This window comes from Anabrus simplex, chromosome 5 (genome assembly GCF_040414725.1).
Source record: "Anabrus simplex isolate iqAnaSimp1 chromosome 5, ASM4041472v1, whole genome shotgun sequence".
Classification (NCBI taxonomy): domain Eukaryota; kingdom Metazoa; phylum Arthropoda; class Insecta; order Orthoptera; family Tettigoniidae; genus Anabrus; species Anabrus simplex.
In genome coordinates this window covers 447266972-447282477 of record NC_090269.1, presented here as the reverse complement: position 1 = coordinate 447282477, position 15506 = coordinate 447266972, and the positions used below count along the sequence as shown (strand labels likewise).

Sequence of the window (15506 nt, the reverse complement as noted above, 5' to 3'; positions counted from 1 at the left end):
AGCACCGTTTTCGAAAATGGAGTCCTACAACGTTAAGCGATTGTCCTATGTCAAAATTTCAGATCTCTGTGTGCCGTAGATTTGACTGGGCTTCGCACACCTACACACAAACACTTCCGAATATCACGGGCTGATGGCACCTCGTGTCGTGGACCGAAAATGCCTTCCTACTCAATGGACTTACAGTCCGTGGGATACTACTTCGCCCGTGGCATGCTCAGTAATGATGGTGGCTTCAGGAATGTTCGTCATCAGTTTCAGAGCCGTGTTCATTGCAGAGCATTAACAGCGTCGTATGCCCTCACACCAAAAACGGTTTGCTACGCCCTGGATGTAAAATGGCTCCTTGAAGATTGTGTTCTCTACCTATCTTATGTACGTTGCCTAGCGACAGCGACTCTATACATTTAATCTTGGTGACAGCACGTTGGATTGTCACATCCCAGTGCACGTTTTCCGATGTTTTTTCGTTCATAACTCACCAACGAAAGCGAAAATGAAAATTCCGGCTTCGAGGTGCATTCGGACCCCTTTCCATCTACCTATGTTCAAAATTTCAGATATAAGAGTGCTGTAGATTTTGCTGGGCATCGCGCACAGGCAGACAGACAATCACTTCCTTTTATAATATTATAGATAGATATTTAAGGCGGCTGTGATTGCACATGAAAGCTATGTAATCAGGTATGACCAAATTGTGACATAATAGAATGCTACACTTGTATGATAGCAATGTACAAGTACAATATGTGTTGTTACATTCATGAGAGTAGTAGGGCAATGTATGTTCTAAAACAATGGCTGCTGCGTCAGCATTTTCACATGAGGTCATTGGCCCCTGGTAGTGGGTCTACGGGGGTATGAGGTTATTGACCCCTAGTATAATAGTGGGGCAGTGCTGTTTCGCGGATTTTGCATAAGAGTCGGGTTCCTGGAGGGGCCTAACCTCACTTTTACGGCCATTTGCCCTTCCTGACGAGGATTTTGCATAAGAGAGCAAGACTAACCTAATACTCGCCACCTTGGAGGGGCCTAACTTCACTTATACGGGTAGATGCCCTTCTCAGCGCCAACAGTCGCCATCATGTAGGGGCCTAACCTCACTTCTACAGCTAGATGCCCTTCCCGAAGCCATCTTGAGTAGTAGGGCAATGTGGATTCTCACGACGCCATATTGAGTAGTAGGGCAATGTGGATTCGCGTAAGAGAGCAAGCCTAACCTCACTTACGGTTAGATACCCTTTCCAACGCCATTTTGAGTAATAGGGTAACGGGGATTCTCGCGACGCTATCCTGACTAGTAGGGCATAAGGGGATTCGCATAAGAGAGCATGCATAACCTCATTGAGGGACCTAACGACACAGGGGCAAGTTGTACGGTCAGATGTCCATCCCATCGCCATTTTGGAGGGGCCTAACTCCCCAGGGTGGAGTTTTATGGTCAGAGGACCTTCCCGTCGCCATTCTGATTCTCCCACCAGAGGTGGCACGTATGGTCTAACATAGTTTTACGTCGAGATGCCCTTCCCGATGTCATCTTGGAGGGACCTAACTACACATAACGTAGTTTTACGGTCAGATACTATTCCCGTCGCCATTTTAGCGGGGCCTAACTACACAGTCACCATCTTGCGCCCCCTTTTACGGCTAGATGCCCTTCCCGTCTTCATTTTGGAGGGCCTAAATACACCGTTGCATCTTGGCTCAGTTTTACGTAGAGATTCCCTTCTCGTCGCAATCATGGAGGGGCATAACTACACAGCGCCCAGTTTTACGTACAGATGCTCTTCCCGTCGCCATTTTAGAAGGGCATAACTACACAGTCGCCGTCACTGGCCCAGCCTTACGGACAGAAGCCCTTTCCTCCATACAGATGCCATTTTGGAGGGCCTAGTTACACATTCGCCATCTTGGGGGCCCGGATTTAGGTCAGATGTCGTTCCCTTCTCCTCATCTTGAACACGACTACGTGCTCTTTGAGGCGGGAACAAGCCTATTGTCACAGACGTCATCTAGGAGGGGGTGTAACCTCACGCCACGTGCTTTTTACTTTCTAACAAGACCATTTGGTCTCGTTTTACCAATATAAGTACGTGTTAGACGTAGATATTGAATAAAAGAGCAAGCCTAATCTCACAGTCGCTATCAATTAAAAAATGACAGTCCCCGAGCCAGAAGAAATAATCACATAGGAATAAAATCTCTCCTTACTATATAAACAGGAATCAAACCCGAGATTTTCTAAACCGAAGGCTTAAACGTTGTGCAGTTAGCTAATATGATGATCAATAATGTACACATACTTTTACGGTTTTCGAACAAACGAAATCATGATTTTTGTTATAAATTATCAATACAATTGAAGGGATATCTAACGTCGATCCCGGTCTAGATTGCAAGGAATAACCGGTGAGAGGATCTGTTATGCTGACTACACGTCACCACGTAATCTGTCGACGTGGTTATGCATCTTTAGATTTGTTCGTTATCAAGGTTACGCTCTAGTGAACTCAAAACTTTACAGATAGTATGAGTGTAAATATTTTTGATAGGTGTGAGGAGGCAAGAGGAATGCAATGAGTAGAACATTTTGAATTTAATTAAATATCTATTGTGTAATTATTTACAAAAACTACTACCGGATACACAACAGTCTTGGTTATGCTGCCGACAAGTTTGCTGTACTACTGCCGAGAGGTAGCTTGCTCCCTGCAACATTGAAATTAAACAGAACATTTGTTGTTTATGTAATTATTTCTTAATATATTATATTATGTATGTTATGCTTTACAGAGAAGTTAATGCAGTTCTGTTTTGTTCCTTTCTGAATCATTATCAGGTGCTGTAATGAAGGGAAAAGTTCATCCATACACTGTGTACAGTTTTCAATCTTCGGATTAGGTCCATCCCAATCATCCGAACCTTTTTTTGCCACGATGCTTGTAATGTCGACAGGGTCTGCATTAATCTATTTCGATTGACATCTTACTGTGGAGAGAAAGGATGTCCCAAAAAGCATCTACGAAAGAAGTAGCGTACGTAGATACAAATCCTGGTATTAAACATTAATTCAGATATTTTGGTATGTGATATAAGATTCTATGTTTAAAGAACATCTTAGTAGCCCCACTTACTTGTGCGAGATAAGGAAGATGTTGCGTATTAGTTACGTTGGTAGGCGAACAGGATACACATTCACAGCTTTGTTATCAAGACGATTGTCTGTAACAGTATAGTCTTTTTCTTCTTTCTGTTCTATAGTGTACGATGTAGAAGAACACACTAATGTTTATGATAAAGGGCTATCCATATTTATAGTCTTCTAAAAATATTCGTTAGTGGATGGTAAGTGACATCACTCATATGAATAACAAGACAATAGGCTGTTGTGATAGCAGGAATGTTTTCAGATGTTTCAAATTCTGAACGAATATCGACATGTGATTCTTTTACAGATTCTTCATGATAAGAGCAGTCTATAACTATAATCAGTGCTTTATTTTTAAATCCTTCCGGTGAAAATAGCGGAGATCTTCTTTCTGATAACACGATGGTTTTAATTTATAAAACGTCATAGAGCAAAACATCAGAGCCAAGAAATACAACAGATACTCGGCCATGAGCGAACACATGACCGACTCCAATCACATGTTTACAAACATAGATAGTGACTTTAAAATACTGAAAACCGTAAATAAAGGCCATTTATTAAACATATATGAAGAAATCTACATGTATCTAGACCAGAGAAACAATCCAATAAATAATATCAATGAACTTTCTGAGAAGTATAACATTTTATATGAAGAACTATTAAAAGCGAAAGGTAGGAAGAAACGTCAGACTCTAACACGTCACACGGTCGGTGACACTCAGGTTGTTCACCTTAGGACACACTGCACACTCCCCGCTCAGTGTAGCAACTACCAGTACTTGTTTTAAAGCAGATGCACACTTACCTTGTTAGAAGTGAGTCCTTCTCCGCACATCGGAGCCAATGATAAGGAGTAAGTAATACGATTTTATTACATTGCGTTATATTTATTTCATCTTCCATTTCACGTTACTTGCACTTTTATATTTTTTAAATTTCAGACAAAATTATATCCATTACCATACAGAACTTTACCATCACGGCCCCGAACTGACTTTAAATTCTGAAACATTTAAATTTATTATACTATCTAAGGAAGGCTTACTAAGTTTCAACAAATCTTTCACCAAGAGATACAAATCAAGCGTGCTATTTATAACAAATGATAGTTTAAGATTTTATAAGCAAAACTGGTATTTCCAAGAATATTCATCAAGAGAAATGTGGACAATTTAACTGTTTTATCTGTCTTTTGACTTACAATTTATTAATGTTAATTTATTAATAGCTGATGATGTCCCTTAGGGGACGAAACATGTACTAGATATAATAAATGATATATTGTATTGAATAGGCGGACCGCTTAGTTATAATATTTAAGTTTATCTTGAATATTCGTTAATTAATTAAATTTATTTTTCTCAAAATTAATGTCTATGTTTTCGTATGTAAACGTAATTCCGTTGAGATATAGCCTAATATTTCTTAATTTACAGTGATCAAACTGTGAGCTATCTTTTTGATGGTTGAATTTACGATGGGTTTGAAATCCAAATATAATATACAATGTCTTTTCAGTATAACGCGACGTTTTAACAGCCCAGCTATGCTTGTTTGTAGGTGGTAACACTGGATATTCATGCAGCTCCCAACTTCGAAAACGTATAGGTAATTGTGTATCATTTTCTACAAACTTGACCAATCGAAGTTTTCTCGATCACATAATGTTACATGTGAAATCCTCCCTAATTGGCGAGTAAGAGAAATGTAACCACTTTGATCACGGATAAGAATTAGCTCTTGTTTTGCGTTGATTAAAATACGTCGAAAGTCTTCTGCGAAGCAAAGAATATGTTTCAGTGATAACATACCTGTAAAAGTTCCTTCCTCATTAATCATCCAGTTGTTAGTAGCTTTTGGACACCATCCTGCCATCCGTAAAAGATTACTTTCTTCAACACTAAAAGAAGGATAGAGATTCATTACACTTTTAATACAAGCATTCTTTGATCTATCTGTTTCCATATTATTTCCTTCACATGGCGCTTCAAAAAAACGAAAAGTTATAGCATGGTTGTTTAGTTGAGATATGCTTGGTCCACTTCCTTCTGACTTATCTAGTCGTCCTTCAGTATAGAGGTAGCTTCCGTGTGATAGAATGTATACATCTTGCTGATTAATGATAAAGTGAATTTCATCATTGTTGTTCAGTCAAAACGTAAGAGGTTGATATGAATGAAGCTCACTTCGTACTACACATTCATGAGTTTCTACTGTGTTCGTAACGTGTAGCATTTCTTCCATTTTATTGTAGTAGCGTATAACCTAATTGTGGGCATCTGTTAACTCGTTGATTCTTCGCATACGTGCAGTATGTCTACGGAATATACACCGTGCTTTATAGATTTTTCATACTGGTTTAAGATGAAGTTTGTAAGGTACGTACGTGTGCCGAATTAAATTAATAAGCTGATTATGTTTATTTACAAGCCTAAGAATGATGTTACTAATGTGGTTCATGCGTTCATGAACGTACGATTCGTTGGTAACTTTCGCCATTTTCGGCACCTCTCCTATTTGTCTGAATTTATGTTATATGTTGTTCTTACCTTAACTGTTTCGGTCTGGTTATTTTTTATTAATTTATTATAAGTTACCTTCGACGTGCAATCATGTCACAGGTCATGCAAACACTGCTTGCACATTTTTCTTTCTTTTCTTCGCTACGCGCTGATTGTATTTGTGCAGCCTTTACAATATCTTTCCATCCAACAGTTTCAGTTTTCTTCTTCATAAAGTTAGGGTTTTGTTGTTTCACCTTTCTGTACACGACTTGACTCGTCAAGAGCGAATTATGAACTGACAGTGACCTGTTGTTTCGTTTTATATATATACTAGCTGTAGTACCCGGCGTTTGAATGTTTACCATTAAGATTTTGTTACGTGTGAAATAGAATTCCTTTTTGAAACATTGATTGATATTTTATGATCTATGATGTAGTTTTTGAGTTATTGAAATACGTTTGATTTCAATTTTTAGATTATTTAATTTCCGAGTAAAACTTTATCGTTATGGAAGCTCGAATTGTCTGGAAAGTAATTGACCCTGTCAAAAATATAATAAGTGATAACTATATGTATTTACCCGTCGCACTGTAGATAAGATGTACACGATTTCAACTGTCATTGGAACTGCCACCAGTCATCCTTGCGACCCCAAAAGCAGTGGGTTCAACACTAATCTCGGTTATTTTAGACTTTTTACTTTTAAGCCCGTCTCAGCATCCAGTCTGAATGGAGGCTGAACGTGGACTTTAACGGTACCGTATACAGAGCGTAGCAATTCATCTCAGTGACACATAAACAATGGATTCGATATTAATATAGGTTCTTCTACTACTTTTCCAACAGCTGTGGGTTTGAGGGATCGATCTGCGTCGTACGTGTGGCTTTGTCCCTGTTTTACGACTGGATGCCTTTCCTGACACCTATCTTATATGGAGGAACATAATCATTAATAACAATTGCATGTTCCTCTCGTGGTTGGTAGTATAGTATGTTGTCTGAATATGAAGAAGTGTTGGTACAAACATTAACACCCAGTCCCCGAGCCAGAAAAGTTAATCAGAAGTGACTAATATCCCCTACCCAACCGGAGATCAAACCCAGGACCCACTGAACCGAAGGCCGATAAGCTGACTATTCATCCAAGGAGTCGGATGACTTCGCTGGGCTTAGTATGTTCCATCTCCTGATGGTCATATGTGTACCCAGTTTCGCTTTCGTTTTCCCACTGTTTTCTTTGTTGTTGTTGTTGTAAATGTTGGTGTATTATAAGTATATTTTGGTGTGTTGATGAGGTGCTCATGCACGGATTTTATTGAGAATATAGTTAGATATTTTATAACCAGTGGAGTTATTGATGTACCTAGGTGCATTTCCTACCTATTTAGTCGTGTTCAGAAGGTTAGGTAAGGCCTGTAGGAGATGTACCAGTACGCAGCATTATGTACACGCCCTGGTATATCAAGAATTATCATGCTCTATCTAAATTCGAGGGATCCATTCTGGTGAACTCTGGCGCCCATACTATGGGTATTTCGGTTAATTAAGCTTATTAATTTAATTTATTTCAAGTATTTTATTACGTTTTTAAGTAATTTATTTTAATTTATGGTATATTTTATATCTGATTATTATTTATTAATATTCACAGTAAAGTTACAATTGGCGCCCAACGTGGCGCTGAATGATTGGTACATCTGTTAGGCTTATAAGCCTCGTTGCACTTGTCAGGTGTGGTTGGAATTCTACAAATTATGTGCAGTGAAGTGTTTTATATGTTCGTGATATGTATGTTGGAGTATGAAGAAATGTTGTTGTGAGTCGAGTAGTATAAAATTAAGAAATAGAGAGGTTGTTATAGTTGCTAGTACTGTGGATCAGGAAAAGAGAAATCATAAGAATTCCACCACATCGAGTTTATCTATTTTAAGTGAGAATAGCGAAATGGCTAACAGCAGTGAAGATCAATCGGCAAAGATAGGTGAGGAACCGAGTAACCCTTCTCAAATTCAGAATGTAGAGGTTGTTAAGGAAACAGGTCAAGGGGAGGGTTTAACTTTTAGTATGATTAAGTCTCTATTTAATGAATTGTCCAGTAAGAGTGATGAATTATCCAGTAAAATTGATAGTCAGAGTAAAGAGTTGAAGGGTGAATTAAATGTTGTTAACGGTAAGATCAATAATCAGAGTGTTGAATAGTCCAGTATGATTGATAGTCAGAGTAAAGAGTTGAAGAGTGAATTGAGTTTTTTAAGTAATGAAATATGCAGTATTAGTGAATTAAATTCATTTTGTACGGAATTATCCAATAAGGTCGACGAGCGGGGTAAAGTGTTAAGGGTAGCATTTGATAAAGTAGAGTGTGAAATAGATTATCAGAGAGATTTTCAGAATAGGGGGCGGGATGATTTCAGCAAGAAAGATGTGTCGCATGACTTACTTTGTGCTAGTGTTGATGGCAATAGCGGTGTTGCGATCGATAATCTTACAGAAGTTTCTTAAATTGAAAGTGAATTTTTTTTGTGAAGTTGATAAAGGTTGTTTAGTAAGTGAAGAGTGTTTACGGAGTATACATCATGAGGATGTTTTTGTTGATTTAAGTGTACGTGAGGAGATGAAGGTTAGGTCGATTATGTGTGAAAATGGTGACTTTGACTTTGAGATTAATGAAACTTCTGGTAATTGAGTTTTGAGTAGCAGTGTTGTTGGCATGAAAGTGGTGCGAGTAGAAGCTGGTATGGAAGGTGATGAAGATGGTTTAATTGTTGAGGCAGTTAGTAGTAATGATGGTGATCTCGAAGTGAATTAGGGTGATGATTTTAGTAGTAGGGTGAGCGTGAGTGATGGTACGTTTGGTAAGTGTGGTGTGAATGAGCTTGATGTAATTGAACTACGTATGTCTGATAAGTGTGAGTTAACTATGACCGTTGTTCGTTAAGGGTTGTTTGAAGCGAATTATGCGTCGAAGTTTTGTGCTTAAGGTGATTCATCGGAAGGGTGGTAAATTATATGGTGATTCAGGGTTTGAAGATTTTGTGAGACATTTTTGTGTCAAAGATCATGTGAGTGTGGCGGGAATGTTTAAGGAAAGTGAGAATGGAAGGATGTGTGAGATGAAAGAAAGTCTTTTCAAGCGAGTGTGTAATGTTTTATTTCATTCTGAGAGTTGTGTGAATGATTTGAATGACTTGCTGAATGATATAGATGTGGAATGTGTGAAAAAGTATGCGCTCTGTTTGTCTGCATTAATTATGGTTTTGTGGAAGAGAAAACGTAGTGAGATTTCCGCGCATTTCAGAAATAGGGATTTCTTTGTTATGAATGTTCCAAATGAAAGGCTGTATGATTCCTGTGTGACTGGATGGGATGAATGTTTGTGTGTGAGATAGTGTGGATTCGAGATGTATGTAGATTTTATTACGGTACGTATTCCTCGTCTATCGATGCTGATTTTAAGTTTATATATAGTTTTTTCATTTATATCAGGGTCCATATACTGTGGACAGTAGAATAGGCAAGTGTGCTTATAGGCTCCTAACTTCTGACGATAAGGTCCTTGGGACATTTAATATCTATAGTCTACGCAGATATAAAAGATAGGATCTGCACCTTTGATGTAAATATCAATTATCAGTTATTGTCCATTAGTAAAAAGGGATTGTATTGAATGATGTATGAAACAATCGGAGTTGTTTGTATTTAGCCAAATTATTATTATTATTGTTTGGACAAATTGTATTTCGCGTGTGCGAATACAATGCAGTAGACGCAATGTATATATCATTATTACAGTAATTTAAGGGTTCAGTTATATCATTTATGAAGTTCTGTTTTATGGTGAATCATAATATGTGATATCATCGATTCACCAAGGGGGCGTTATGTGATAGTACATATATCACACCCTCGCACTATATGTAGAAGTGAGAAATGTTACTGTCAGTATTGGATTATTATTATTATTATTATTATTATTATTATTATTATTATTATTATTATTATTATTATTATTTCATTTGCATGTTTTTCATTTATGTTTGTAAGCTGGGAGAACTCCATATATGTAGTATGAGTAATTTGTTTTTAACAACGAGTGGGAAAACATTGCTGTAATAACGATGGTATTTTTATGACTCATGCGGGCATCCCAGTGTTTGATGAGATGTGCTTGTTGTTGTACTAGGAAAGTTCTATGACTCATGTTAAACACCCCAGATTTAGTTTATGTCTTGGGACCAAAAAGGAGTGCACGGCGTTGCCTTGACAAGAGGATCTACCATGATTGGCTGGCAAGGACCAATCCAGACGTATCATGTGAGAGGAAGGGGGAAGCGGATGTCTATAAAAGTTGATCATACGGCGGGAAACCACACACACTGTACGGGGAGGAAGCAATGCTGGCGCATGATACTGGATTGACACGGTTGCAATATACTGGACTGGACTTCAAACGTTCGTGGAACGTAGTCTTGTTATGTTCGTGGAAAGTGGCTGATCGACAAAGTGTGGAGTGCTTACGCATTATGTATTGTAGCACTTGTGGCAGTCTGGCATTATATGTAGGCGAAAGCTATCTCAGACTTTCCATAATTTATGTTCAGGATCGACAAGCGTGTGTTGCTCAAATGTATATATCTTTACAACAAGTGTTAAAGTCTGTGAACACAGTATGCAGGCCGGCTAGTACTGCAAGCCATACATGTGATAAGCATGGAAGCCACATTTTGGTCATGCTAGCCCGGGAGGGCAATATAGCAAGTGGATATGCAACTCTCCCCTAGTACCGGTACTTCGGCACTGCGTTGTGCTTATCATATGTTGTTATGAACTCTGTAGACGCTGTTTTACCTCTACATCAGTTTCTACTTGTTTTAGTCCTCGATCTATTTCAGTTATCTTGTATTCTGCTAATCTGTAATTTAGCTTTTTCTCCTATAAGCTAAAGTGTTCGGCTGGTCTTTTTAGAACTTTTTACGAACTTCCGGAATTGATGCAAATATGTTAGTAACACCCGCTATTTCAATAATATCTTTATCTTTATCATTACCTTCTACTACTATTATTGCAGGAAATCATGGCCGTAACGCTGCTATGGTTCCGGAAGTATCCTCATCACGTTCTTCCAGCTCGCCTTTCAGGTCGGCAAATTTTAAATCGTTCAAAGTAACTTTCATCAAAGCCATCATTCGTTGTATTGTCTTCCTTATATCGTACTATTTTCTAACGGTCTCGAATTGTACAAATACTACCCTAATTCTGACGCCAGTTGTTATATTCTTGGATACCGTGAATGTACGTCAATTTCCTTTCCGTGGGAATATCGTGTAAATCTCATTACAACTCTACGAAAAAACTATACACCGGGCGAGTTGGCCTTGCGGTTAGCGGCCCGCGGCTGTGAGCTTGCTTCCTTGAGGTAGTGGGTTCCAGCACCACTGCCGGCAGCCTTGAAGATTGTTTTCCGTTGTTTCCCATTTTCACACCAGGGTAATGCTTGGGCTCTACATAATTTAAGGCCACGGACGACTCCTTCTCACTCCCAGGCCTTTCCTGTCGCATCGTCGCCATAATACCTGTCTCTGTCAGTGCGGCATAAGGAAATCTCTACACACACATTCACGCTACCCACTAAACATTTTAATCAAAATAACATACAATTCCCAAATCTTCATACATCCACAACTACATAGATTTCCTTGCTCTGGCATACAGCATGACATTGAAACCAAACGACAAATGATTATTCTCATTTCTGCCGCACGCTCTGTCTCTTCGTACTTTTTGCGTAGTGATAGTCGACTTTTCTCGCGTTCGAGCTGAGAGTGTTTTAGTATGTTTGTGTCACAGTAAATAATATTTATAAACTCTTCGCCATGGCTTACTGTTGGTAAATAATGTTCTCAATTTTTTTAACAAGTTGCTTTACGTCGCACCCACACAGATAGGTCTTATGGCGACGTTGGGACAGCGAAGGGCTGGGAGTGGGAAGAAAACGGCCGTGGCCTTAATGAAGGTACTACCCCCGCAAATGCCTGGTGTGAAAATGGGAAACCACGGAAAAAGTCTTCAGGGCTGCCGACAGAGGGTCTCGAACTCACTATCTCCCGACTACTGGATAGTGGCAGCACCTCAGCGACTGCAGCTATCGAGCTCAGTTTCAACTGTATGAGTACGTACAACACTGTGGTTCTCTCAAACGGCAAGGGCTTTAAAATAAATTATTACACACCTGCCACAAACCACAGTGTGGTTGAACAACATCAAAACTCCAAAGCATATGCCGTCCCTTATGTAGGAGAGTGGTCTTTTACGAATTTCAATTGCTTTTATTTTCGGCTAGACCAATTTTTCGTCGTTCAAACTTTAAATGAGGAAGTCTATGAGCTCGTACATTACTAACTTGTCGATCGAAAGGACGCAGCTACTTCTTCTAACAAGCTACTGCTTTTGAAATTCATGACTACACTCTGAATTTGTCTTGAGATGATGCTCACCCTCAGGAATGTGGTGGTCGAATAAAGAGCACTCTGCGTGGGATAGCAGTGAGTGAAATTCTCAGTAGCCATTCCTCTGTTTGAGACATATACTGGTATACATTGTTGAACTATTGGTGACATGGTTTCAATTTGTAATTGCAGATCGAGCCAGGAGGTGAGCTACACAGATCATGCACCTTCGGTTGGCGGACAACATCTCACGAGACACAAGGAGGATCGTCACTTCAAATGCCATCACTGCGGTAAACTGTTCCGATGCAAAAGCAGCCTGTCAAAGCACATCAGGTACCACATGAAACAGGGGCTCCATGCCTGTGGAACTTCCGAGAAATACTTTACAAATCCTAACAACCAGACCGTGCAAATGGGGTTGCACACGGATGCCAGGAGCGTCGAGTGCTCAGTATGGCAGAAAATGTATAAGGGCTCCTCGCCATTAACCATCCACTTGCGGAGGCATATGAACAAAAAGCCGTATTGCTGCAAAATCTGTGGCAAAGGCTGTAGAGATAAGAGTGATCTAATCAAGCACCTGCGGACACATAATGGAGAGAAACCATTTGAATGCAAAATATGTGGGAGAGGCTGTAACATCAAAAACAATCTAATCAGGCATATGCGGACGCATACAGGAGAGAAACAATACGAATGCGAAATATGTGGGAGAGGCTGTAACGATAAAAGCAATCTAATCAGGCATTTGCGGATTCATACAGACGAGCAACAGTATTTCTGCAATGTTTGTAGCAAGTCGTTTAAACGGGAAACACATAAAACGGAACATCTGCGGACACATACAGGCGAGAACCCATACCCTGGCAATATGTGTTGTGGCAAAATCTTTAAACGGAACGGTCATCTAACGGATCACATTCGGATACATAGAGACGAGAAGCCGTTTTCCTGCAACATGTGTGACAAGGCTTTTAGTCAGAAATCTAATCTCACCACACACTATCGGTCACATACAGGCGACAAGCCGTTCTGCTGTAATATGTGTGGCAAGAGCTTTAATCGGAAAACTCATCTGACTAATCACATTCGGATACATACAGGCGAGAAGCCGTTCTCTTGCAGTGTGTGTGGAAAGGCTTTTAGACAGAAATCGGACCTCACCGCCCACTATCGGACACATACGGGCGAGAAGCCGTACTCTTGCAATTTGTGTGGCAAGGCCTTTAGACAGAAAACAAAACTCACCACCCACCATAGAACGCATACGAAAGATAGGCATGTTGTGGCAAGTCGTTTAAATGGGATGCATATATGACGGAATATTTGCGGACACATAGAGGCGAGAACCCGTACCCCTGCAATATGTGTGGCAAAAGCTTTAGACGGAAGGGATACCTAACTCGTCACAAGCGGTTACATACAGGCGAGAAGCCGTATTGTTGTAAAACGTGTCGTAAGGCTTTTGGCCGGAAATGCGATCTGACCACACATTTGCCGACGCATACACGCGAGTTGTGTACACTGCAAAATGTGTGGCATGGCCTTTAGCCAGAAACACAAACGAACCAAGGCCCTACTGATGAGCACCTCCTTCACCCAGCAACGCACGTTTTACGTGCCGAAAGGCAAAAGAGTGCTGAGTAATTCTATAAGGTATACGTGCGAGGAACTTAAAAGTGCCCATGTTGTCTCACACTGATGTGAAGCCTCACTGCTGTATGTTTCTGGCAAACCGTACGATCGCTGTACCATGCTGTCCGTAATAATCATAATAACGATAACGAATAGTAATAATAATAATAATCTGACCAAACCTCAGGCTGCGGAATTTATAAAATAAAGACTGTGATAGTTTCTGAGACTGAAACATTTAAAAAATTCGCAAATAATAATATATTTAAATATCCAACCTACTTTCATGATGAATACTCTATTCACATACACAGTGAGATAGAAAATAGGATACATCAAATATGAACTTAGCCACATATTTCACCTGGAGAATGTTCCATGTATACGAGCTGATAATGACGCATTTTATGAACTTTAAGTGGCTTGTATCAGACTTGGACACAATGAACAAATAAATAAGGTAGGTGAGGCAAATAAGGCCCACTTACAGATAGATTGCCGTTTGCTCTTAAAGTAACAGAGATACAAGAATTTGTTTCAAATAAAAAATGTTCCTTGATGTATCTTTTCACCAGATATCACAAATAAATAATTGTAAATGTATCCGTGGTTCCCACATAGCACAATTATGTAATTAATATAATTGGTCCTTATTTCCTGCTATAACATGTAATAAGGCCCGCAGTGGAAGAGTACCTTAACCTCATCTCTATGGGCAATTACGACGTCAAATTGGAAGAGGAAATGGCATGTCTTGTAGATAAGAAGTGTTAAAAGACATGTTCGTTAATTAAAAAATATTTATGTTGAAATTTTGAAATTGAAAATATAATATAAGGAGACCTGAATTTTCTTCTTTGAAAGTTACAGCAAGCATAATTTCCTCTCATCTTACGTCGAAAAACCAAGCTTTAAATAAATTAATCATAACCAATAAATATAAAATTCTACAAATTTAAATCACACAAACATTCAAAAAACACTTAATTTTCAGCCAGTCATTTTTAACTTTCCCTTATTTAAAAAACTAATTTAATTTAATTTAATTCTGTATGAAATAAGAGTCTTTGATATTTTGAAAACGAAGTCTGAAAACACAAAAACTTATGAGCAGTCAGAAAAAAATAATCTTCCTTGTCGTTTATATTCAGTCCAACACACATTTCATGCACCCAAGCTCGCATGTCCGCCACGTATTCTTCCTGGCATGCAGCACAAAACCAGCTTATATCAAGCTGCTCGGCTTGAAGCCTACAGGTGGAGAGGTCATGTGGTCAGCATAACGCTTCCCTTGGTTTTTTGACCGATGCCGCTACTTACAATTGTTCTCACGACCCTGGGATAACGCCATTCCAGATCTCTGACCTCCTGGCTTTTATAAATTTACGTGCCAATACTGGGAATCTAATCCAGGCCTGCATGCTACCCTGAGGTCACCGCGGTAGTCTTTAATAGAAAAGTCATGTGTAAGAACATGTCTTCGACTTCAAATTCAGGTCAATACCAATGTGTACACTCGATAAAAAATTAAAAAATGTTCGCTTATTAAAATAATTTTAGTCTATTTAGTATATTTGTGAAACTTTACGACCTAAATATCATTGGGTTAGCATATTTTTGTATTAAATTGAAACTAAATCTTTCGTAGCAGCAGCAGAAAATAAGGCCCACATGTTGCAAAGCGTGGGCCTTATATCCTGCATCGTGACCTTGAGGGTTTTTCTTGTGTTCTTAACCAAATTCAATAAAATATACACCGTTTC

At 39.2% G+C, this 15506-nt stretch overlaps 1 protein-coding gene across 1 annotated transcript in view; it reads left to right on the top strand.

Moving 5' to 3' along the window:
* The window catches only part of LOC136875092 (zinc finger protein ZFP2), an 80403-nt gene extending 66977 nt beyond the window's left edge, over positions 1–13426 (top strand). Inside the window, exon 5 of the mRNA XM_067148823.2 lies at positions 12298–13426. Coding sequence (XP_067004924.2) covers positions 12298–13426 — 1129 coding nt within the window. The remainder of the gene's footprint in view (positions 1–12297) is intronic.
* Positions 13427–15506: the final 2080 nt, after the last annotated feature.